This window comes from Dermochelys coriacea, chromosome 4, assembly GCF_009764565.3.
Source record: "Dermochelys coriacea isolate rDerCor1 chromosome 4, rDerCor1.pri.v4, whole genome shotgun sequence".
NCBI lineage: Eukaryota > Metazoa > Chordata > Testudines > Dermochelyidae > Dermochelys > Dermochelys coriacea.
This window is the reverse complement of record NC_050071.1, coordinates 90,849,363-90,876,654: the sequence shown is the minus strand read 5'-3', so window position 1 is coordinate 90,876,654 and position 27,292 is coordinate 90,849,363. Positions and strand designations below refer to the sequence as shown.

Below are 27,292 nucleotides of genomic sequence, written 5' to 3'. Positions count from 1 at the left end.
ACAAGCAGTACATCGATAGAATTACAGACAACCCCCCTCCCCGAAGAGTAACCCTAACAAACCCAAAGTAACAGGAAAATCTGGTAACATGATGGGTGGGGGGGGGTGAACTAACAGGGAGGCTTTTACAGCTTCTAATTCTTTGTCTAGCTCTTTCCATGCTCCTGGGCTCTTCTAGTCCACCCAAGCTGACTATCTGCCTGATGGGCATAGCTGGATTGCAGTGTACTCTGGCCATACCCCTCTCTGCCCCTGACATGTCCCCTGTATTGTAGAGGGGTATGGCATAGAAGCTGGATATGTTGGTGCTTTACCCATTAGGGTCTCCCCCACTTTGGGGTAATTTTAGCTGGAGAGATGAGGACAAATGCTGTGGAGAGAGGTGGAGAATCTGGCCCTTTAATCATAAGACTACTACAGCACAGTACTTTCCAGGTTTATTGGTCAGTTCATAGAATCATAGAATATCAGGGTTGGAAGAATCTCAGGAGGTCATCTAGTCCAACCCCCTGCTCAAAGCAGGGCCAATCCCCAACTAAATCATCACAGCCAGGACTTTGTCAAGCCTGACCTTAAAAACCTCAAAGGAAGGAGTTTCCACCACCTCCCCAGGTAACCCATTCCAGTGCTTCACCACTTTCCTAGTGAAAAAGTTTTTCCTAATATCCAACCTAAACCTCCAACCCTGCAACTTGAGACCATCACACCTTGTCCCTACATGTGTATAACATGCATCTTGCAACAAAATTCATACTTTTTGCTGAGCAGCAGCTCCCTGGGGAGGGGGTGTGTGTGTGAGTGAGAGTAAATGAGAGAGAGAGAGAGAGAGAGTAGGTAGTATGTATGAGAATTCTGGATGGCTTATGAAAATGTTTGTCACAGATAAAACAGTGGAATATTAGAAGAGCTGCAGTTCCAAAAAATGAGAGTGCATTCTAAGGCAGCTGAATGCAAAATTAAGTCAGGGTAAATTAAATGAAACTATGATAGTTTCGAAATGTTTGAAATTCCTCCTTTGTTACACCATGCCAACATTTAGCAATAAGCCTTCAATTTTTATATAGTTATTTATTTATTTTAATGTTTTTGGTCTAGGCTGTGAGGAAGAAAGTTTAGCTTCACAAACTTACTTATTTGTCTTCTATGTTATCTCTGTGAAAAGTGGCATCCCCTCTCTTTTTGCTTACTGTTTCCTTCCTTGTGCCTGCCAAATTGTCTTTCTCTGAGTTTTGGGTCTAACTTCAGTTTGTAAACACTACAGGGCAGGGATGCTGGGCCAGATTCTGCTCTCAGTCACTCAGGAGTAAAACCAGAGTAACTCAATTGACTTCACTTTGGATGTATACTGATGTAACTCTGAGAATTTAACTCATTATCTTTGTTTGTCGGTAAAGTACCTTGTCGACCTATGGCACAATATAAATAATATATACTAAGTTATTTTCAGTTTCTTCCATTCAAACCAGTGCATGTAGCACCTGCTGCAGTATGGTAATGAATGCAGAGCTTTTCTTTAGTGACTAGGACAAAACAAAAGCACTCCACAAAATCTAAAAATGAATCTCCTCCTATTAGTTTTTCATTCTGTCTCTTGTAAATGATCTTTTTCCCCTCATCCAAGCATTTGACCGCACTGACACCGCAGCATGACTCATTAATCCAGAGAGCAGGTGTTTTTAATTCTCTTCGTTTTACTCTGTCAAAATTGTGCCTTGACAGTGAGTTGCAGTCGTGCATTTAAATTCCAAGCACAGGGTTTGCTTAGGCTGGTGATTGCTCTTTGACCTCATTTTTCCTTTGCAAGTGCTAGCTGTTGTGATTTTCTAGCACACACCAAAGTGCAGCCTTGATAAGCTACTATATGTGTTTGTCTTGTGATCTGCAGACAAGAAAAGTTCAGGCAAATTCCAACCTTTCAAGAAGTTTTTTGGTAAAAGGAAAAAGAGAGAGACAACATCAGACTGTGTGGAAGCCAAATTGAAACCCAGCCACTCTTTTGGGAATGTATGCAATGGCACCCTCTCTTCAGATGAAGAAACAAAGAATGGTTTGAGGTAAAAACATACATGTGTTTGTTAAATGTGTTTGTTTTAAACTGAAGCCATAAGAATCATTGTAGATGTAATGAATGTTGTTCCTGTTTAAATGAAACAGAATTTCATCACACTGAATGATAAGTGGTACACTGCATATTAGAGTGTCTGTATGCCTTTCTAGTCATATTCTTATACTGTAGAATCTCAGTGTTTAACTTCTTGCACATGTCAATTATTGGTTCCATGTGTAGATGTATAGAAAAAAGAAAGTCCAGGGTTAAATCAAACAAATTCAAACCTACTTTCATGGATTAGTAAAACTGAAGGACGGACAGACAGACGCATGCATCAAATCACCAGCACAACAGGTACCCTAGTTAGTACCTGAACTGACTGGGCATGGAGACTCTGCTCTACTCTCTTTCCCCTCGAGGTGGTACCTTCAGGTCAGGAATGAAGCCTGCAGGTGGGAAGTGTGGGGGAAGCTTGCCACATTGCGGCATATGATCTGCCTGATCTGTAGATAGAGGTGCAGTCTTTAGGGCTGTCAGCTCAGCAACTTTTTTTAGTTATAAATTCAATAATAAGGAAAAAAGTTATTAACATAAAATCCAAGGGCAATGTGTCAGAAACTCCTTTGTATCCATGTGTAGCAGAAGTGATGGGGAAGAGAAAAAATCATGAAATTACCAAAGAAGCTGCAGAAAGTGCCGGGCTCAGGCCAGGGATAGAAATGTCAAAAGTAGAGGCACAGGCCATGTGCAGAAATGATAGCAGGGTCAGTAGAGCCTACATTCGGTGCTAGCCCAGAACCTTATGTACCTGTGCTCATTTCTGGTCAAAGCCCATCACCAGGGGGTGCTAGTTTCTCAGACCTTCAGTTTGCAAGATGGGGATTATAAATGTGCTTTGTGAAAAGTGTTCATGCACAGGTGATGTGCCATTTTTGTCTTTTAGCATTTTTCTGAGAGAGTTCATTGGAGAGAATAGTGATTGTCTGGTTTCACCCACATAGTTGTGGTTGGGGCATTTAGTACACTGGATGAGGCATACCACATGTTGTGATAGGCATGCGTAGGACCCATGGATCTTAAAACGTGTGTTGTGGGGGGTGTTGCTCATTGTAGCAGTGCAGATATGTCTGCAGGTTTTGCATCTGTTGTTCTGGCAGGGTCTGGTACACTTTGAGTTTTGGCGTCCTGGTCTGTAAGAAGCTTGGTTCTGATGATGAGCTTGGAAAGGTTGGGGGGTGGTTTGAAGGCCAGAATAGGGGGTTCAGGAAAGATTTCTTTCAGGATGAGGTCTCCATCAATATGGTTGTAGGTGTTTGATGATACCGCATATAGGTTCCAGTGTGGGTGGTAGGTAACAGCTAGGGATGTGCGGTTGGACGGGGTTTATTTGTTTATTGAAGCAGGTTCTCTCAAGCTATTTGGATGGCCTGTTTCATTATGTGACCTTCTTCTCTGGTAGAGTGTCCTTGTTTGGTGAAGGTAGTTTTGAGTGTGTTAAGTTTTATATCCTGGACTTTTTCCTCTGAGCATATTATGTGGAATTTGAGTGCTTGGGTGTAGATAACCAATTTCTTGATGCGTTTCGGGTGGTAGGTGTCGTAATCCTTGGGTGTCTTGTATATAGTTGTCTGTTGGATTCCACTGTTGAAGTTGATGCTAGTGTGGCAGTGTTCCAGAGAGAGTTTAATGGACAGGTGATGGTGGTTCAAGTTGTGTGGAAATCTATGAGGGAGTTTGTCATTTGTCCATAGGGTGAAAATACATTGATCTGTCTCAGGCATATCATTGTGTTTGTCCAGAAATTCTTCTTCAAAGTGACCCATAAAAGGTTGGCATATTGGAGAGTCATCCTAGTACCCATGGCTGTTCCCATGGTTTGGACAAAGTGTTTGTTGTTGAATGTAAAATTGTTATGGGTGAAGATGCAATGGATGTTTGGCAATGTGTTTGGAGTGGATATCTGAGGATTGTCCATTGTCTTGTAAATATTTGAGGCAGGCATTTATGCCATCATTGTGAGGGATGTTGGTGTATAGGGAAGTGACATCCATGGTGGCAAGAATGGTGTTCTGAGAGAGGTTGTTACTGATGCAAAGTTTGTGGAGGAAATCAGTTGCCTCTTGAAGGAAGCTGGCCCTTTGTATGGTGAGTAGTTTGAGGATAGTTTCTGTGAGTCCTTTATATTTCTTCAGTAAGAGTGCTGTGGTCACATGTGATGGTCTGCTTGGGAAGAATGCAGAAGGACTGTGGGGTTTGTGTGGGATGAGTTTGTAGAGTTTCTCTTGGAGTTATTTGAGGAAGGATTTGATGGTATCCTTAAATTCCTGCGTAAATTGTGGTGTGGGGACTTCTTTGAGTTCTTTATAGTAGGTAGTGTCAGAGAGTTGTCAGTTGGCCTCATTAACAAAGTCATCATGGTTGAGGACTACAGTGGAGCCCCCCTTTGTCTGCTGGTTTGATGGCTATCTGGTGGTTAGATTTCAGGGGCTGTATAGCTGTCCTCTTGGCAGTAGAGAGATTGTGGTGGGTGTGACGTTTTGTTAAGGATTTCACAGCCAGTTTTTTTCCTGAAGCAATCAATGGAATGATCAAGAGTATGGTTTCATCCACACTGTTAAATTAAAAACTACAGTATTAAAACAGATTGCAAAATTAAAATCACAGATGGTCAGCAAATGGGAAGGGGCCTGATTCTGAGTTTACTTGCGACCGTTTTTGCCTGTGTAAGTCCTTTGGCATCAGTGGAGTTGTGTCAGATTTATGCTGATGGAAATGCAGTCAAAATCAGGCCTAACATTCCAATAGAAAGCTTCCTTGTACAAATCTGGATTTTTATCATTGTTGTTGTATTGTATTGCTAGTTTAGTTAAATGTATATCTTTATATATAATGTGCATTTTGTATGGTTTGTACTATAAACCAGTGGCTCTCAACCTTTTCAGACTACTATAACCCTTTCAAGAGTATGATTTGTCTTGTGTATCCACAAGTTTCACCTCACTTAAAAACTTACAAAATCAGATATAAAAATTAAAAAAAAAAAGGATCACAGCACACTATTACTGAAAAATTGCTTACTTTCTCATTTTTACCACATAATTATAAAATAAATCAACTGGAATAGGAATATTATACATACATTTCAGTGTATTGTATACAGAGCAGTATAAACAAATCATTGTCTATGAATAGGGCTGTCGAGCACTTAAAAAAATTAAATGCGATTAAATGCGCTGTTGAACAACAATAGAATACCATTTATTTAAATATTTTTGGACGTTTTCTACATTTACAAATATATTTATTTTAATTCAGCACAGAGTACAAAATGTCCAGTGCTCACTTTATATTTCTTTTTGATTACAAATATTTGCACTGTAAAAAAAACAAAAGAAAGTCTTTTTCAATTCCCCCATTGCAAGTACTGTAGTGCAATCTCTTTTTATCATGAAAGTTGAACTTACAAATGTAGAATTATGTACAAAAAACCCTGCATTCAAAAATAAAACAATGTAAAACTTTAGAGCCTACAAGTCCACTCAGTCCTACTTCTTGTTCAGCTAATCACTCAGACAAACAAGTTTGTTTGCATTTAAGGGAGATAACACTGCCTCTATTATGGTGTCTTTTAAGAGTTTCCATTCAGCTTGCAGGAATTTTACTTTTGATGCTGTACCTTTTAATTTCTGTTTAACTGACTTCCTCATTTTTGTGTAGTTCCCCTTTCAGAACTACTTCCGCATTGGAGTGTTGCTCTTCTAAGACATCTGAAAGCATGGTCCACATCTCGTCCTTCTCAGATTTTGGAAGGCACTTCAGATTGTTAAACCTTGGATCAAGTGCTGTATCTGTCCTTAGAAATTTCACATTGGTACTGTCAAGGCTAAATCCTCACTCTGGAACTTTGAGTGCAGAAGGTGGGGGCCCGTAAGGATTTTAAAAATAAATACTTGCCACTCCAGGCTTGTATTACACTCCCAAGGTTACAGCTTTTCTCTGACCTTGGCTTGGTAAACACTGCCACCCAAATGCAAAAAAAAAAAAAAACCTTGAACTTAGGAAGGAGCACTTGGGAATTCCTCCCTGTGGGGTACCCTCAAGCCCTTTCACCTCCCTCCAGGAAAGACCTGAGAAAGCAAAGAAAGGAAATTAGCTGTTGCCACCAGTTAATTATACAACATGCACAAACCTCTTAGGACACCAAAAATCCAATCCTGTTCTTTAAAAAGGTAAATTTTATTAAAAACAAGAAGGAAGAAAATACATCTGTAACTTAGGCTTTTGCTAGATTTTAAAAGAGCAATTCCAAAAATTAAAATAGCTTTCTTGGGGGTTCAGCTTAAAAGTTACAAGCAAACAAAAGCATTTGGGGTTAGCACAGAGGAGATCCACAAGCCAAAATAAAGAAATAATGCTGATAGCGTCTATCTAAACATTCCCTGTCTCAGTAATTCCTTCTAGGTATGGAAGATAATTTTCATACCTGGTTCAAACCTTACACATCATTCCTACTTATAGCATTGCTGCTCCATGTCCCTGCAGCCCAGAGAGAACAACAGATAAAGGGAAAGTTTCTTTCCCAATTTTAAAAAGTTCGACCTTCTCATTGGTTCTTTTGGTCAGGTGCCCACTTCCTTTTCTTTACCTGGGGGACTTTTAACCCTTTACAGGTAAAGGAAGCAGAGAACAGCTACCAAGAGGGATTTTACAGCTAGCTGGCTGGTTGGGTGCCCATAAAAGGGAGCCACCTCCCCCCCATTTATCACAAATACCTTCTTTGCGTTTTGTCAAAACTGCAGTGAAGGTGTTCTTAAAATGAACAACATGTATTGGGTCATCATCTGAGTCTGCTATAACATGAAATATATGGCAGAATGTGAGTAAAACAGGGCAGAAGACATACAGTTCTTCCCCAGGAGTTGAGTAACAAATTTAATTAACGCATTATTTTTTTAACGAGCGTCATCAGCATGGAAGCATGTCCTCTGGCCGAAGCATGAAGGGGCATATGAATGTTTAGTATATCTGGCACGTAAATACCTTGCAATGCTAGCTACAAAAGTGCCATGGGACTCCTGTTCTCACTTTCAGGTGACATTGTATTTAACAAGCGGAAGCATTATCTCCTATAAAAGTAAACAAACTTTTTGTTTGTTTGTCTGTTTGTCTTAATGGTTGGCTGAACAAGAAGTAGGACTGAGTGGACTTGTAGGCTCTAAAGTTTTATTTACAGTGTTTTGTTTTTGAATGCAGTTATGTAACAAAAATAAAAGCTACATTTGTAAGTTGCACTGTCACAATAAAGAGATTGCACTACAGTACTTGTATGAGGGAACTGAAAAAAAATATTTCTTTTTGTTTATCATTTTTACAGTGCAAATATTTGTAATAAAAATAATCATATAAGATGAGCACTGTACACTTTGTAGTCTGTATTGTAATTGAAGTTAATATATTTGAAAATGTAGAAAAACATCCAAAAATATTTAATAAATGTCAATTGGGATTCTATTGTTTAACAGTGTGATTTAAAACTGCGATTAATCACAATTAATTTTTTTAATCGCAGTTAATTTTGGGTGGTTAATCGCCTGAGTTAATTGCGATTAATTGACAGCCGTATCTATGAAATTTTAGTTTGTACTGACTTTGCCACTGCTTTTTATGTAGCCTGTTGTAAGACTAGGATACAGTTCTATGCCTGATTTTGAAGGAATAAGAACCTACAGAGATCAAATACATTTAAAATTTTAATTAAAGTTTCAGTGTTTCCACAAAATTGGGCAGTGATGCCCATCACCACTAACATTGTCAAGTTTCCTCAGTTATTTTGGAACAAACCCCACAGCTTTTAGTTGTTTGTACTAGCTTTATTTGTTGTTAGTCTTTTAGGAAGAAAAGAAAGCAAAGAAGTCACTTTGGAAAGGTGGAGACAATAAAAGAAGTGGGAATAGATAGGTTTCTTTTTATTGCTGTGTCTATTTTCACAAAAGAGATGAAACTATCTGCCAGTACCTAGCATTGCAGGCTCTAAAGCAAACCCTCTGGACAAACCTTGACTGGCTCCTGCTCTAGGCATAGGAAACCTCTTTCACATCCTGAACCATCTCTGGTTGGCTTGGCACATGATGGACCACCCAAACTGGCTCCCACTGTCCTCAGTAACTATCAGGCAGAGAGGGGAGAATACTGGGTAAAATACTTCTAAACATGTTTTAATAGTGTTTAAAACAGATGAGGATCACTCTTCTCTGGTAGGAGATAGCACAGGTGCTATTCCCTGAGACATACAGAGAGGTTGTGTCTAAATTCATTAATGTTTGTAAAGTGCTTTGAGATCCTCAGATGAGAAAACGCTAAAATGCAAAATATTTTTTTTTTAAATTGTTATTTAATCTTTATAAACAGACATGAACTTTCCATTCAAGTGCTAACAACTCTTCTTCATAATCTAATTTGTTACCTTTAAAAGACTTATTTGAGATTGGTTAACCTTTTCTCGTTAGCTCTGTATTAATTTTGTTTATAATATGAATATTGCCCCCTGCCGCCATGATTTATGTAAGTTTTTTTTAATCCCTGTTTTATTCATGTGTGAGCTAAGACACAGAGATCTTAAATGACTTTATATGATTTCATTTTGAGTAGCAGAACAGAAACAGAATCTGGGACTCCTGCCTGCCAGTTCTCTGTTCTAACCAGGCATTGGAATCATCAAGTACACATCATTCACTCAGCATCCTGTCATGTGCATGTTAATATGTTCCACATCTCATTTTACAATTCCCTGATAGGAGGAGAAGCTACTTCGACATAGCTCACCCTACCTGACTCCCTTGAGGGGAGAGAAGAACCTTTTATCAGCCTCCATCTTACCTTTCTCAAGTTTACAAACCTCAACAGATACTTATTAACCTATGTCCTTAACTGTTGCATGCAAACTGTAACAGCACTTATTACAAAGTAATAGTAAAGTTGTTTGTAAGGCTTTACGCAAGACTCTGGAAATCACCCAACACAGAGCTTCTATTCTAGAACTGTGATTTGCCACTTCTTATTCTTAAATTAATTTTATTATTTATTGAACTTGATGCTGTGCAAACATCATAAACAAAGACATGATCTCTGCCCCATGTAAAGTTCAGCTCTCTCAGCTCTGTTTTCTGATGTACTGAGGCAACCTTAGGGATTATACAATATAAATACATTACACTGGAAAGTCTGTGCTAAGGCTCTGTGGACATTGCAGACAGAGGTTTGTAAGCTTGAATGCTGTAGTTTGATTCACAGGAGCTGGAAGTGAACCTGCCTCTGCACAGTCTAGTCTGACAGGCTTGATTCTCCAAGCAGAACCTTAACAGTCAACAATTTTCCATCCCCCGAAGAAATCTGTCTGTTACCCACCTAAGGAGTCCCCTACTCCCCTTCCCTTCTTTAGTTCAACAGGAATCTCTGGACAATCCGCACAAGTATTCTTAAGACCCCTTGATAAAATCAGCTTCATTTAGAAAGAAGGATCCAAAGTCTGGGTCCCAAGATTCTCTGGGGTGGGGAAGACCAACTGGCAGGAGGGAGGCTTATGTTTGCTGAACGGTTGTAAGCATGGTCTGAGATCTGTGTCAACAAATGTGTTGGGTGTGTCAATCCCACACCCAATAGACCTGTGCAAATAATTCACAGCAAGTAGTTTTAATACAATTAAATTAGCCTCCTTTTTGCTTGTGGAATGTCTGTGAACAGATTCTGATTTCTTTAAACACATTATTTACTTGAATTTCTTTTTAAACTCTCTTTGGCTAGTGAAGAGTTTTGTGGATATTTGATATCCACTATTTGAGCTGTGCTTTTTGGTTGCAGTTTGTCAGTTAAATCCTATGGTATTGGTTCATTTCCCTGACTGAAGGAGTATGCAAGCCAAATACTTTCCTATACTAATCAAAATTTGGTTTCTGTGAATATTCACAAAGGAGACTTTGAAATTTTCTTTTATTCACCATTTGCACCAGAAAATATCAATTGAAAAAATATCCATGAAAAGTGAACACAAAAGGAGTATAAGCATAGCTTAAGCAAATTAATTTAGAACTTTTTAGCAAGTGTTATTACTTTTAGCAGTACTGTATTTGCCCAACTCCACACCCAAAAATCACATGTGGATTTGAGGTTTAAGACAAATATTTTCCCCCAATTTGAATCACTTGGTACGTAGATGAGCAAAGTAAGCAATAAACATTTTATGGACTAAAGCTAGAGCAGTGGGTCTCCTCTGTAGATCTGCTAAATCAGAACTACTGTTTACCCTAGAGCCTTCCATCAGTCAGATGCAGCATGGTGATAGTACTATACACACAATTTTAACACAGCAGTACAAAATAGAGTACACTTCTCTATGTAGAGCTATATGTTGTGTATGTGTCAGTCTCTTGACTGGAGAAGCATACTCCTGAATTTCTCTTGAGAAACCTGCCTCCCACTATTGCCCAATCTGAGAAAAGCTAAATAGACAGGCAGGGCAGAGGGAGATGATAAGGGAGAGGGAGACGCTATTACATAAGTGAATCTGTCTTAGAGGAGCCCACTCTTGAATTTTTATTTCTATTGAAGATTTATTAAAAGTCATTGTGTATTAGGAGATTCAGTGGGCTAGTTTACTAGCCTTTTACATCTGGATGCGTAAGTCCAAATCCTGTAGGAGTACATCTACACTGCAGTGTGGGGTGGCATTCCCACACTAGCTTTAATCTAGCTAGAATGGCTAACAATAGCAGTGAAAACATGGTGGCATGGGCTTCAGTGGGGACTCTGGGTGTGTACTCTAGTTGCTAAATCATGCTGATTCCTGTGCCACCACATCGTTACAGCTATTTTTAACTGTGCTAGCTAGATTAAAGCTAGTACGTGGATACGTCAACCCATGCTGCAGTCACGCTTCCGATTGCATTGCAGACGTATCCTAAGGGATTACAACATGAGGCTGGTGGCTTCATCCCAGTCATCATTTATCCACTATATGATTCAGCAAGGTTGGTTTTCTCTGCTTAAGAGAGGCCAAGGACAGGAATAGCAGGAATATTGCAGGTGCATTGACAAAATGATTGTGAATTGGAACACTTGCACAGCACAAAATTAGGGGCTAGACATTTGACCACTACTGGCCTTTGTCACGATAGCTGACCTTTGACAATAAAAAAATACCTGACCAAAGTTTGTCATTGGTTTAAAGTCATGCTGATGACTGCAGCCACGTTGAAAATAGGAACATACCACAGCCATTATTATCTACTACAGATAGGCTCAAGCTGCAAAACTCACATGTGGACATCACTCTCCAGCTTTAGAGATTCTATGCAGGTGTTGGGCTCAAACAGGTACAGAAAAAGAAGTCAGCCTTGAATTTACATCTAGAAGCTGATTCCTAACCCCCTGTACACTCAAAGTTCAGAGGTGTTTAAATCCAGGGTTTTGTTTTGGGCCTATCTCAGCTATTGTCTTTCTATTTATATATAGGATTTTTAAACTTGATGAAAAATTTAGGGTAGAATCATAGAACCCTGGCGTTAGAAGGGACCACAAGGGTCATCTAGTCTAACCCCTTGCCAAGATGCAGGATTTGTTGGGTCTAAACCATCCAAGACTGGTGGCTATGCAGATTCCCATACCTGAGCCATTTCATTTAGGTGACAGATCTGAGGAACTATCCTAAACTGGGGTGTCAGATGAGGTTTTGGAACAAACTGTTTAATTTAACAGTAATAAATCACTACAACCAGATGGTATGTAACTGTGGTATGTAACCTATCACTTAAATCAGCCTCTGTACCAGATGACTATTTTAAAACAAAAAAAGGCAATCCTGGCAGTTAGAGGCTGATGAGCCTAACTTCAGAACCAGACAAATTGGTGGAAACTGTAGTAAAGAACAGAATTATCAGTCACATAGATGGGGAAGAGTCAGCACAGCTTTTGTAAAGAGAAATCACGCCTCACCAATCTATTAGAATTCTTCAGAGGGATCAACGAGCATGTAGACAAGGGTGATCCAGTCAATATAGTGTACTTGGCTTTTCAGAAAGCCTTTGACAAGCTCCTTCCAACAAAGGCTCTTAAGCAAAGTCAGCCGTCGTTGGATAAGTGGGAAGGTTCTTTTGTGGATCAATACCTGGTTAAAAGATAAGAAACAAGGAGTAGGAATTAATGGTTAGTTTTCACAAAGGGATCCCCCATGGGATCTATACTGGGACCTATGTTATTCAACATATTCATCAACAATCTGGAAAAGGGGGTAAACTGTGAGGTGGTGAAATTTGCAGACAGTACAGAATTACTAAATAGTTAAGTCCAATGCTGACTGCAAAGATTTTAAAAAGGAACCTCACAAAACAGTGTGGCTGAGAGACAAAATGGCAGATGTAGTTCAGTGTTGATAAGTAAGGCTAAGATTTTGTCATATTTTTAGTAAAAGTCATGGACAGGTCACGGGCAATAAAGAAAAATTAATAGAAGCCGTGACCTATCCATGACTTTTACTAAAAATATCTTTGACAAAATGGGGATCTGTGGGTCCCCTCACAGCCTGCAGTGGAGCTAGGAACTCTAGGGGCCCCCACCATCGGTTGGATGTTGGAGCTCCAGGGTCCTCTGCTGCCCTTGGCTAGGATTTGCGGGGCCTGCTGCCTGAAGCAGCTAGGGGCTGTGGGGTACCCCTGCCACCAGCAGCTCAGGGGGCCCACGGCTGCCAGGAGTTGCAAGGTTCCCCCATTGCCCACAGCTTGGGGGCTCCCCTGCTGCCCACAATAGTGAGGATATCAGGGGTCCCCTTGCCACCCGCAGCAGCTGAGAGCTCGGGGGTTCCCCCTCCATGATGGCTGGGAGCTGCAGGGCTCCCCCACTGCCTGTTGCCCACAGCTTCTGACCGATGCAGCCGGAAGTCATGGATTCCATGACTTCGGCGACATCTGTGACTAAATCGTAGCCTTATTGATAAGTGTAAAGTAATACATATTGGAAAAAATCCCAACTATACATACAAAATAATGGAATGTAAATTAGCTGTTACCATGATCTTGGAGTCATCATGGATAGTTCCCTGAAAACATCCACTCAGTGTGCAGTGGCAGTCAAGCAAGCTAACAGTGTTAGGAACATTTGGAAAGGGATACATAGTAAAACAGAAAATATCATAATGCCACAATATAAATTCATGGTATGCCCACATCTGAAATACTTCATAAAGTTCTGGTCAGCCCAACTCAAAAAAGATACATTAACATTGGAAAAAGTACAGATCAGAGCAACAAAAATGTTTAGGCATATGGATTAAAAAGATTGGGATGGTTCATCTATAAAAGAGATAACTAAGGGGGGTTATGACAGAGGTCTATAAAATCATGAAGTGTGTGGAGAAAGTGAAGAGGAAAGTGTTATTTACCCCTTCAGATAACACAAGAATTAGGAGTCACCTAATGAAATTAATAGGCAGCTGATTTAAAACAAACACAAGGAAGTATTACTTCACTCAATGCCCAGCCTACCTGTGGAACTTGTTGCCATGGGATGTTGTGAAGGACTAAAGTATAGCTGAGATCAAAAAAGAACTGGGTAAATTCATGGAAGATAGGTTCATCAATGGCTGTTAGCCAAGAATGGTCAGGAACACCATCCCATGCTCTGGGTGTCGCTATACCTCCAATTGCTAGAAGCTGGGACTGCATGATGGGACGGTTCACTCGAAATTGCCCTGTTCTGTTCATTCCCTCTGAAGCATCTGGCATGGGCCACTGTTGGAAGTCAGGATACTGGACTAGATGAACCATTGATCTGACCCAGTTTGGCCATTCTTATGTTCTTATATTCTGTAACCTCCCAGTTCTCTCAGTACACTGAATTCTATAAGTCAGGAATAGGGTATGATACGATGTATACGCTATGGCTATATAATACCACTCTTCTGCATCTCCAGTGTAGTTTATGTGAATATTTAATTTTCTGTTAGCATTTTATGTGACTGAAAATAACTAATCTATTCAAAAACTATAAGGAGTCCGGTGGCACCTTAAAGACTAACAGATTTATTTGGGCATCAGCTTTTGTGGGTAAAAAAGCACTTCTTCAGTGGTTTTTTACCCATGAAAGCTGATGCCCAAATAAATCTGTTAGTCTTTAAGGTGCTACTGGACTCCTTCTTGTTTTTGTGGATACAGACTAACACGGCTACACCCTGATACTAATCTGTTCAAGACATGGCACTAGATAGAAACTGTTGATCAATGATATTCACTCTCGTCATAGAAACTGGCTTTAAAATGTGAATGTTTTCCTTATTTCTAAAGTGATTTTTATCATTACCAAAGTAATTACTCAATATTTACCTTAAAGTATTAGATAATATTTAATGAAGTAAGCAAGAGATAATGAATAGAAGAAACTCCTATGCATTCCTGCTTCTGAACACTGCATCATTGCCTCCTTATTTAAATTTGCTTAGTATTTTTAAAACGTCTACTCTGGTGATATGTTCACCACATGGCTCAGATTTCCATGTAATTTAAAGGAGTACAATGCAGCCGGACATCTATATTTCTCTCTCATCAAATTTTTTTTGACCACTACAAAAATATTGCTGTTTGTGTGGTGCGGGGGAGGGGAGAGAAAAGTGTAGGTTAGATGTATTATTTGGTTACTTATGAGCACCATCCAGTGTTTCCTAAAGATATCATTGACTTTGTGCTTATACACTATAGATGGGTCTAGTCCAGAATCTCAAATCTGACTCCATCCCCTTAGATTAAAGAGAGCTAAGATTCAAATCCATGATCCAAAACACCCACCACGGTTTTGGTGCTAGGTTAGATCCAAAACCACAAGTAACTATTTTTAGTCCCAGTTTGGATGTGGTCCAATATGACAGAAATCATACCAAATTTGTTAATCCTACACCATCTGTGCTAGTTTGGGCCAAAATCTCACAAGAATAATTTGAGATTTCTCTGCTTCCAAATTCTAGTCCTGCTCTGCCTTCAGCTCAAACTTCAAACCCTGATGTAAGCCTAGTAGAGATATGTGCATTGTCTTTTCTTCCTGGCTACTCGTGAATCATTTTCATAAACTCAAATGCTCTTATACTTTCATTTTTTAGTTCCCCAATTAAAAAAATAAATACAAATTATAACCTGTAAAAACTCACCTTTGTTACAGTAGGAAAAAAATGAAAGAAACTTATTTTCATTTCTCTTATCAGGGTTTTTTTATACATCATTCACATGCACATTCATACGCCACTCATAACATTATAGCACTGACAAAACATGAAAATAGCTGCATTTAGCACAGTCATAATGAATGACTACTATTTAACTGTCTATTTTTCAAATATTTTTTACAGTGTCATCAATTTAAAAAAACATTTTTCATAAGTTTGTTTTCCCAGATATTTCATATGGCCAAAAAAAATACTTTATCATCAGAACTTTGTGAAGCTTTTGGGATGGTATTTGAATGTTGGTACAACACAAAACTCAGGTGATTTTTACAAGTCTAGACCTTGATTTAAGTGAAGCTGGTTGAATTTTCTGGTTTGCTTGACAACTTTGTGAACTTTGTGACAACTTGGGTTTGCGGGTGGGTTTGTTTGTCCCCCCCCCCCAGAGTTTTAACTGGAAGGTGGGGAACGTTCTTCGGTTTGGACACTTTTTAGCTTTCACAGAATTTTTTTTAAACCTGTATTGGGGAGGGGGATACAGAAACTTTAAAATATAAAAATAAAAACTTGTCAGGTGTCTAATGAATTCAGTATAAAAACCTAGACAGATAGCTTGCTTTGGGGTTTTGGATTCATTCAAACCCAATATTCCAAACAAAACATGGGTGTGAACTTTCCACAAAGCAAAACCAGGAAAAAATATTGAACAAACCCTTGCAGACCAAAAGAGTTCACTATTCAACCTAATCACTAATCCTGGTCCCTATAAAAACAGTTGTTAAACAATAATTTGTATCGATGTCCAGTCAGGCAAAATCGATTATCCTGCTGTTTGGGGAGTGTGATGTCTGAGACTTCTCTGCTGTGCCTTGTTGAGCTAAAGAGATAGTGTTCCTAATTGCCCTTCCATTTGTTCAGCATTATACAGTATCCTATGTAATTTATGCTTTTGTCATTATTATGAAATAGGATTTAGAACATTCCCATGAAAATTAAAACAAAGTTACATTAGTGTCCTAGACTGCAGGCCAGACTCTCAGCTGGTGAAAATGGGCATAGTTCCTGAACTATGGATTAGTAGAGGAATTCTGTAACAGACAGAAGCCCAAACACTGGGCAGGATTCTTTGATGCACCAGCAGAGAAATCCCCTTTCACCGGGGACTCCCAGTGGGCACAAAAGCTTAGCTGCATCCTGCATCAGCACCTCACCCTCCTCACATTAAGGAAACATATTAGGAGGGTGAAGGTGGATGTGCAAGAGCAGGCTGGGGGTCGGAAAGGACACAGCAGAGCAGAGCAAAGATTCTCTACTGCCATGGGGTTACTTAGGGACCTTATTCCAGTGGTATAAATTAGAGCAACTCCTCAACTGCTCTAACTGACACTGGTGCTGGGCACTGCAAGATTAGGGAGGTACAGCCATCTCCTTGATGGCTTCTCCTGTCCCATGTACTGAGTGGCATTCAGCTGCAAAGGAAAATCTATCCCATACGCTTTGAAATATCTTGACAGAGACAGAGATCTCTTTATGTTACTAAACTCAGCATTTGCATAGTTCTCTCATTCACAAAACACTTTCCACAGGCCATCTGTCCTTCTTATTTATGTTCTCCCATTATTTAACAAACCTAGTTTAGTGGCAGTCCTGCAGAGGCTTTATTCTCAGATATATGCACTATAGCTTTTTACCACTTATTATCCCTAAGTTACATCTACTGCTCTCAATCTGCTTTTAACAGGAAATACTTGATTCCAAGAGGTGGCTCATTCTGTAGCACCATAGCCTGTCTGTCTGTCTCTGCCTCTGATCCTGCCCTCCCCTGTAATGGACTCTGCCATTTTCCCCACCCATCCCCATACACCAGTTGCCTCCTTTCCAGTCATTCTCAAAGCCTCCCTTTCACATCATCTTCTCTTCTAATATTAGGTCTACCTGATATTTCTCTTCTTACACCAAGTTGCTGGGATCTACTAGACCTGGTTGAAATGTTTCACATTCTGAATTTTTGACCAAAAATGTTAAATTTGATTTTGATGAAAATTTGCATTGAAAGTGTTGGAGTTTGAAGGGTTGTTGCCCCGCTGTATGATCTGCCATTCACCTGATACCCCTTTCTGTGTCCCTTATGCAGGCAGAATTCCAATAGACATCAAATAAGAGCTTTGTCTCAGCAAGGACTGAAGGAATTCATCCAAAATGAAAGAAATGCCAACTTAGATATTGCAAACTAATCCACTGACATCAATAGGTCTCTACAGGTATAAGGACTTGTCTGTGCAGATTGTTTTGCAGGGTTAGTGTCTCTGGGATTAGTTCTGCCCTCAGATACACAGATGCAACTAGGTTTGAAGGCAGTGGCAGATGCATCCATGGAACTGAGTACAACTGGGCCCTAAGTTTACATTATTAAATGTGATTGCTTCAAATAACATATTAAACATTTCCTCTCTGCATGTTCAGCTTGTAAGGACATGTTTATGGGTCTGTGAGTGCAACGAAATACACTAAATTTTTCATCAAGTTTAAAAATCCTATATATAAAATAGAAAGACAATAGCTGAGATAGGCCCAAAACAAAACCCTGGATTTAAACACCTCTGAACTTTGAGTGTACAGGGGTTAGGAATCAGCTTCTAGATGTAAATTCAAGGCTGACTTCTTTTTCTGTACTTATCAAAACATGGTTCTGACAGGCAGCTATTGCAACATGTGTAATATTTCCTATTTGACCATAATTTAGAACTAAAGCTCATATCCTTGCATTGCATAAGATGATGGGGAAAAGTCTATAAAGGTATAACTCAGAATCAGAATACATTTTCTTCCCTTATAGTATTGATCCATGTCTAGAATGACTAGAAAATACATTTTATCTGTTTTTCATCTCTGCCCAACCTTAGGGCCATTCCTGTGGGAAAGCAGTTGGAGTCAGCCTTTCACAAAACATTCAGGAATGGGAAACTATCTCACATGCACATGTAACTCTCCTGGGGCACTCCGATAGTATGGTGATGGTCATAATATAAATGGCGGAACAGCTAACTAGATAGGACCCTACTGCAAACTTACATTTGCTTCCACATGCTTTGTGAATGTAGAGTGTTAAAAAAAAATCCGATAATACTAAAAAATAAGCCGTTGTGCTGTAATGATATTTGTTTATGTCTACTGAGCATTTCTAAAAAGAGTAGCAGTCATAAGATTGGCTCAAAAAAAAACCCCACAACACCCCAAACCAACCCCGTATCCACAAAACTCCAAGCAGAGAAGTGCAAAACATTTCCTTTTTTTATCTTTTTTTTTTCTTCTTCTATTTCTGAACTCTTCAGTGTGGGAGTGGGAGGTACATTTATGAAACACTAAATGGGCATAATTGGTGGTGTGTGCTTTCTCTACTATAACAATGTATGGAACTGAAATTATGTAAGAACTGAAGACACAGTATTTCCTTTTGATAAAACTTTTTGTTTTTAAGCACCAAACATTTTTTCCTCCACAAAATAAAACTGAAGATAAGAAAAAAGCGAGAAAGGGTCTGTAAACAATCCAAGATATAGATAATCAATCTATTATTGCACATCAGGACCATTAGGCATCCACAACTAGTGTAGGACAGCATTAATTATAGGGATACAGAGCAAAACATCTCTCAAAATCTTCTGACTCTTATCTTGAGCAGAATATTGTATTTCTTTGGTTAATTAAATCATGTCATGGTGCCATTTTGCAATGAGCAACTTGTTTAGCAATTTCCAGTTTCTAAGCATGGTTTCTTGGCCCCTGCAAAAATACCTCAACAAAATCTGAATTTGAGACTTGCTTCAGCTTTTCACAAGTTTGAAACTATGCAGTACAAAGATCTTTTGGCCTACAGGGATATCCCTTCTTAATATTACTGATGGGCATGTACCAAAATCCTGAATCTGAAAGTCTAAAGTTCAGATGTGTTTAAAATCCATATTGTGATTGCAGTTTCACAGCTGGTCACTCCTCCTCTCTGTGGGACCAAATCAAAATCCTGGTTCTGAACACCTTTGAACTTTTGGGTGTTCAAAAATCCAGACGCACATTTTGTGGCTCAGGTCCATCTCTACTTAAAAGTATATTTACTCACCTTCCAACCTTTACCCAGTACCCGGGGCATTAAGACAATTCTACAAGAATCATAACATTCCTTTCTTCTCCATTGCTCCAGCAAAGGTCCAGCACTTGTATCCTTACATTTGCCAAGTTGTGTCCTCAGTTACATGTGTATGTGTGCCCCATTGAAGAATTTGCCCCCAAGTGTTTAGTGCTGCACATTCAAGATGTGAAGGTTCTTTCATATTTGTGTTTCTAGCAATATGAGACTAGTCAGCATAATGCCTACTTTAGTGGAAGGGTCTCCAAAGTCTTAATGTAGATGTCCAGCATTTCTTTAGTAGGCTTTGATTAGTAAAATACATTATTCACAGAACCACATAAAAACGTAGAGATGTAAAATAGCTATCAAGTCCATCCTTGCTTAACACAGTATTCCCTACAATAACGAATAAAATAAAATAAAATAAAAGTTTAATTAGAAATATCTATGATTCTTATTCATAATCTGTTGCCACTTGGAGCAGTCTTTCTGTTTAACTGCTGGATGCTTCAAATTAAGTTCAGTTTAAACAAGTAACTCTAAGATTTTCTCTTAACAAAAGGATTCTCTATCATCAGTAGCTCCTGCCTCTGCAAATTATAGTTGTCATTGAATGTAAACTAGTCTTTCTTAATATATGTGTATTGTATACTTCAACTGATCGTCTTTCCCTTTTGGGTTTGATCAGGCCACATAGATCATTCAGCAAATGTCACAGTCCAACCTGGACACAGTGTATAAAAAATGGAGAAATAATACTGAAAAATCAGTTTCCTGTTTTTGGGGGTTTTTTCCCTCTATTGTAACAAATTTAGAGTTATTCCTCCTTCCTCCCCCCCCAACTTTCACTTATGTTTGTTTTCTCTAAATGTGGGTGCTGAACAGCTAAACTTTAAGTTTATTAGTGCTTCTGAAAATGATGCAATAAATAGCTATGGGGCTCTCCAGACACTACTGAGGGGCAGACTTCTTAAGAGGGGTGATCACAACACAGACATTTGTCCTTTAACTGGTCCATTAGTTTTGAGGGCTTAAGTGAGACCTAAAGGATGGATAAATCTTGTACTGGCCCTCTGGAGGGAAGAGAATTTCATCCCTTAATCCTGATTTCTCTTGCAACACACTTGAATTTCTAGTAATGGGCCTCTATCCAGAAAAGACTGCTTGCAAGCACCCCAAATTATGATGTATACAAATAGGAAACTAGGATAAATCCATCAGTCCAATTTTCACTTGTAAGCTGTTAGAGAATTTGAATTCAGATTTCCTGAAGTGAAAGTCTAATACAGTAATTTACTGTTCTACATTACTCCATGGCCCTTTTCTACTTTTAGTGAACATAATGACATTAGACTTTTGTTGAAGCTACTACTTTGTGTTAACTGAATTATTTTCTGTTTTCCCATCAGATCTCTAACAGAACTAGAAGCCTTGTTTCTGTAGATTTGTGTGGTGGTGACTTCCAGATCTAAGTCAAATGCCTCTAAATATTGCAGAAATCTCATTATAACATCTGATCCTACATTCTTTCCACCATTCAAGATGGCCAAAGTCTTGCAAGATTTCTACACTATTGAACCCAAACCTTGGTGTCAATTTGGATTCTAACATCAAAATCCTAGTTTAAACCTAATCCAGATTCAAGCACCACCCACTTGATCCATCTCTAGTTACACTATACCAAATATGTTTCACCTTATTTTAACTTTCACTTTGTTACCGCTATGTATTTTTAAAAAAATAATTTTGTAAAGTATTAGACTAATTGGATGTTTTTAAATTCCATTCCGCTCTCTCAACAGTTGAGCGCTGAAAGTGGGCTGTTTCAGCAACCATTAAGAATCTCTTCTTTTTACTTTCAAGTTTTTCTTTCTTGTGAAAATTATATTTTAACAACCATAAGACATAGAAGCTGAAAAATATGTTTTTAGTTTTATTAAAAACCTCAACATTCCTCTTAGTCACCAAAGGAAAATAATTGCATTGTATTTTCAGAGATCTGAGGAAACAAGGAGTGTGTGGCAATGAGAACCCAAAAAGAGAGAGAGTGAAAGTGAACTTTGTTTTGATCACTAGAAAAGTGACTTTGAAAAGCTACCTACTGGAAGTAAAAATGAAACAGTATTCCATGCCGCTGCTGATCTTTGAAGATAACTTGTTTTAAGAATTCCCTAAAAGTGCTTTGTATTCGACTACAGCACATCCGTAATTCAGTTAATCCAGTCAGCTTTCTACAAATGAGTTAGCTCATGAGTCAATTATTTTCAGTACAAATAGGCTCTGAAGTGTCATCATCAACTCAGTATTACCAACTGAAGTGTTAATAAATTGCTGCTACAGCTGTCCCAAGTTTTCTGGAGGCAGTATTATGGAACAGATTGATGCCTCTAAATGTGGTCAGGATTGTCAAGGCCACAGATTCAACTATAGAAAGCCATTCTGGCATGCCTTTTAGTTTAGGGGAAGGAGGGTTTTCTGAAATGTAATCTATAAAGGCATGTTGAGAGGTGGGTTTAGGTTGTTGTTGTTTTTTGTACAATGACCGTTGAGCAAATCTTCATAGACAAGAATAATAGTGGTAGTGAATGAAACACAATTATACTTCTTATACCACATCTTAAAAATATCTAGTCTTTTTGAAGAAAGAACATGATAGGAAAAAGAAATGAAAGAGGAACTTTTATAATATGATCTATTGAACATGCAGTTGGAAGACTTTGAAAAGCACTGTGAGTTGAAAGTGAGTAAAACATAGGCCCTTTCTGTACAGTTCAAACAACCTTAGACACAGTTTACTTTCATTTATGGAAAAACCAGGTTATACTAATGTATATAGTTGTTCTACCCAAGTAGAAACTTAGGCCAGGACACAGTTTTTTAACCTGATTATACCATGGTTGGTCCTGGGGTCAGACAAACTGTATTTAAACCATGCTTAAACTGCAGTTCAGACATGAAAAGTGGCTCTACAGAAATGGCATTTGGGGGTTCCATGTCGTATTGTGTTCCAGTAATTTGGAGCTTGTTCATCTTACAAATTAAAAAAATAAAATAAAATCTAAGCATCAGCCCTTCAAATTCAACCTGCACTCTTAGAATCAAATTGGGCTCTTCCCTTCTCATGTGTCCACATCTGTAATTGATGATTTTGCAGGCTCCCAAAAAAGATCAGTGCAAACCATTGTCTTCAAGTAAAGCCCTAAATTAAACTTGTACAAATGTATGGAAGGCTGATGGTTTTGCACAGCTGTAACTGAGAGATCAATATTGCTTAATTGTTATCTGACTCACAGGTAAAGCAAGGGACACATACAAATCCTGATTCTGAAAACACCCTTTTAGTGCTTGAAATGTTACCATTATCTTTTAATTTGCTGTGTGAATATCCTTGAGATTAACAGGGATGGATTGGGGATAAACATGACCTGGTTTAATTAAAAATGTGGAATCTAAAATCTTCTCTCTGGGGAGAGAATGCTGATAAAGAAAATGGAGGCGATACGTTGGGTGGCTGAGAAACAAAGTCAATGGTCACTGAATGATGCTGATACTAGAAAAACGTGGGTGGGGGCGAATTAAAGCACAGTATATGGACTGGGTGATGTGTCTTAATCCAGCACTCATCTCAATTGACAAGAGTAAGTACTAAATGAAAATGCCTATTACCCCTGCTTTGAGCAATGCTGTTCATGTTACCCGTAGCTGCTTCACATTAGATTTGTGAAAAGGCTGGTGGTTTCTGTTTGTCATGTTTCATGTGCACAGTTTCTTCGGTTATGGATTGTGTGAGTCCATAAACTGCCTCCCCGTGTTTTCAATTCAAACAAGTCCAAATTAGTCATAGGGGAAATTCAGTCAACACTACCAAATTTCTCTGGGTTTCATATCAAAAACATTTTAGTATCATGTGGCTTCAGAAGTTGGCCCAGCTGGGTCCAGACTTTTTCTAGAGCAGAGGTTCTCAAATTGTGGTCCATGGACCATTTGGTGGTGGTCTGCAGAAAGACACCTGGTTCTAGCTTGCTGAGGCTCTCTCTAGGGAAGTGTGGTTCTGCAGCACTCTCTTGTTCCTTAATGATGCAATATCAGACATTCAAAGAAGGGTTGGATTTGTTTGTTTGTTTGTTTTTAAATGTAATAGATTTTCTGCTACAGATTCAGTAGATTTTCTGCTACAGATTAGATCTCAGTAAACTGAGATGCATGTACCTTTATTAGGTAAACAGGTAAAGGCATGGAATTTTTTTATCTAATACGTGCATAGCGTAAATGAACTGTTGTATTTGTTTCCTGGGTGAAAGCGTTAGGAAATATTGAACTGCTCTACATTTGATTGATTATTTCAAATGCAATGTGCTGTTCAAACATTAATTTTTCATAAAAATATGAGTTACTTTAGTTTTGATTTATCTACATGGGAGGAAACAGTTTAATGAGTTGGGCTCCCCCACTGCCCCAAAAAGCTTTATTAATGATTTATTGTGTTTTAAAATAATCTGTATATATATATTTTTAAAACCCTTTGCACTTTGCCTGTAAGAAATTTTAATATAATATCTGATATGAACAGAAAATAGTGGTAGTTGGTTATTAGTAAATCTTTATTTTAGTTTTTTAAAATATAAGGATTGTGCCCATGGAGTTAAGCAATGATATTAGACTACATTAAATACATTCCCAGCAAACTTTCTCAATAGCTGAATATGACTATTTTGAAAACTTAAAAACCATTACAAAGCATTGGGGGCGGAGGAGTTGGTGGGAACAGCTCATTTAATATTTTATATTATATAATGTAAAGGGTTTTTTATTTGTGTTTTACTCTAGAAACACCAGGACTGTCAGTTCTGGTCTTTGCTGGTTTTCCTGGAAGACTTGTTGAAGTTTTCAGAATATGCATATTTTTTGCCTTCACACCTTAATTCGAAGGAACAGGATGGTTGGATATTTTAACAAAAACATCTTTTCTCCAAAATGTCAATTCCTTTTTGAAGTTTTAAACAGTCAGGCTATTTTTCCACGCTTGGCTCTTGTGATATCTTAATTTTACTAGTTCTCCACTTGCCATAAAATATTCCAAGCTAGTCATGGTATGAATTTCTAATATTAAAAAAACTTCTTTCAAAAGTCATGTTTTCTTTATGCATTGTAAAGAAGCAAATAAAGACACCTTTTTTTTTGTTAATCACCTTTCTTGTGGATTGAAGAGACATGGAATTAACTTGTTAGCAACATGATGTTCCCTTGGATACCATCTCTATGTAAATCCACGTTTCTGTGGTATTTAGCAGTGACATAAGAGAGTTTTCCAGTATGTGTTACTAGTCCAAGTGGCATGGAATTGTATAGAAGCTGCTACTCTCTAGTACAGGCATTTGGTGACTTAACTAGTGATGGTATCATCTTTTGTATCAAAGCAATCCTACATTGGTGCTCATATGTAAGAGGCGTCTGGCCATTCAGACAATTGACTTCAGCAATGCAGTTCTTTAGAAGTAGGCAAGTAGAGTACATTGACGTCCTCTCTCTGTGTTACAGTAAGTGATGTCTTCATGTGAGGCTAACTTTTCTCATTGTATACAATTCTAGTTGCCAAGTTAGTACATGAAGGCAAACTTTTTAAATATGCTGTTTGGTATACCACAGCCATAGAGCAGTCAGAGGGAAACAAGAAATTGGAATAATCTTCTCTATCACAGTTCGCATCCATCATCATCATCAAAACTTAGTGTATACCCTTATAGCAGTATTCACATTCCGGGTTTTTCATGAACACTAATTTAATATCTCAACATTCCTGTATTATCCCAAGTTTACAGATGGAAAAAACGGAAGTAAAGAGGCTAAGTGGTTTTCCCGAGATCATAGAAGCAATCCTCATCAGAGCCAGGATTAGAATTAAGAACCACCTAATTTCTAGTTCCCTGTTGAAATCACTAGACCTCTCTCTCTTCATCGTATAACAATCCACCTTGCTCCTCCCTTCCTGGATCCTGCCTTGAAATAGAATTTGGAGTTTGCAATGTCCATGAAATCTTATTTTCATAAGGGGTCAATGAGATTGCTCAGTCACATGAATGATCCAGCCAGAAGTGGGGACAATCTTCAGCTTTGCATGAAGATTGGCTTTGTTTATACTATGGGTGGGTTTACTTCCCTGAATTTTGCTTCAAGTTTCTGGTTCAGGCAAATGAAAAACTCAAAGTAAAACTCAATTGATACCACTGTGGTTCACCTAGTTTTGCATTTAACCCCACCTATCAAACCTTGCCCAAAAAACAAAACTAACAAACAAAACCCCTGCAGCTTTTGTGTGGTTATATGTGAAATTATAAATTAATACTATGCCCACACTTCCTTGGGAGGCCTGGAAACTTTTTGATAAATGTATCAGAATCAAGTGAGTTTCATAAGGTTAGAGTTTTTATTATGAGCATGTGGCCTGTCTCCAATTTCAACAAGTCTCTTTGGAAACAAAAAATACCTGTGGACAAAAATCTATCTCATGGACCACCCCATTTCAGACTAGGGCAGGAAGAATGTTCTTTTCAAGTATGAATTATTTTTCCTTTCAATTAAAACTGCTTGTGCTTTACAAAATATTACTAATCACTTCTGATAAAGTTAATTTCTTTCTTTTAGGGTCAGTGTGTACACATGAGGAAAAAACTTCCCAGTTTTATTTCTTGGTCTTTTCTTCTTGACCAGATTGTTCATGTGACAATGTTCAATACCCAAAGAAATATCATTAAGTAGCATTTAATATATAAAATAGAATGTGTGCATTTAAATTATAAAATAAAATAAAATCCAACCAAAACAACCACTCTACTCTGCACACAGTTCTCCCTCTGGGCAGTGGATGAGAGTGAATGAACCACATGTGACAGATGTCAGACATGTTGCTTAATGCACTACTGCAGGGCACTCAGATACTACAGTGATGAAGATAATATAAATTCTAGGTAGAAGAGAACAGAGAAAAGGATATAGACCAGGGGAGTTACTGTAAGAATGAACTGCAGGAATCATTTGGGGTATCTTTATAAAATTAAGTACTGTGTATATGAATTGCATTTCAGATCCTCCAACTATACTATGGGCACTCGAGCCTTTTCCCATGACAGTATTTTTATACCTGATGGGCAAGCAGAGAGTGAGCAGGCAGTCCAAGCAATGTCACAGGACAAAATCCTAGGCAAAGTCAAAACCCTTCAGGTAAGAAGGAACAAGCATGTGACTATGCAGGTGTAAATGTTAAAACAAAATGTTTTTTTCATCATGTGCCATAGCATGCTAAGCATGTAAGAAGACCGATCACTTCCCTGAAGAACTTAGGGGCAGATCCTCAGCTGGTGTAAATTGGCATAGCTGCAGTGGAGCTATGATAATTTACACCAGCCAGGGATCTGCCTTTACAACCTATGGCCCCAATCCTGTAAGTAAATATGTGCGCCCTGCACCCATGTGGTGCTCCATTAAAGTGTACGGGGGGAGGGGACTTCATATGGATGTATGTGTTGACCCCTTGGACCAGCCTGCGGGGTCGGGACCTAAGTGAACAACAGAGGAGAATAATGGAATACAAGACAAAAGATTTCCTTTGTGTTTTTTCTTGTCATTTAAATATTTTTTTCTCTTTTGCCCTCACATATTTCCCCATTAATTTTTGTTAGTCCTTGCCTTTTAGTCACTTAACTCATGTCCATTGGTTTCTTGATTACCAGTTTGTTTGTATGCTTTCCCATTGTTTTTCAAATGCATTAGACTTTTTGCATAATGTAGAAATAGTAATCCTCAAAGGTCTTACTTTTCATTTGCCTTCCATTTTTTTCCTTGAAGTTCTAAATGCATACAAAACAAGGCTCTTGAGGAACCTTCCCACTGCTCTTTCCCCAGTCCACCTGCATTTCAGATA

The 27,292-nt window shown here is 38.5% G+C and overlaps 1 protein-coding gene across 5 annotated transcripts in view; it reads left to right on the top strand.

The window, feature by feature from the left end:
• Window positions 1-27,292, top strand: part of CRACD (capping protein inhibiting regulator of actin dynamics) — a 206,922-nt gene that overhangs the window by 135,613 nt on the left and 44,017 nt on the right. For all 5 annotated transcript variants that reach the window (XM_038398708.2, XM_038398704.2, XM_043513764.1 and 2 more), the window contains 2 exons: window positions 1,886-2,054; window positions 26,457-26,592. In XM_038398708.2, the coding sequence (XP_038254636.1) occupies window positions 26,473-26,592 (120 nt within the window). In that variant the 5' untranslated portion in view covers window positions 1,886-2,054; window positions 26,457-26,472. Of the gene's footprint in view, window positions 1-1,885; window positions 2,055-26,456; window positions 26,593-27,292 lie in introns of those variants that run through there.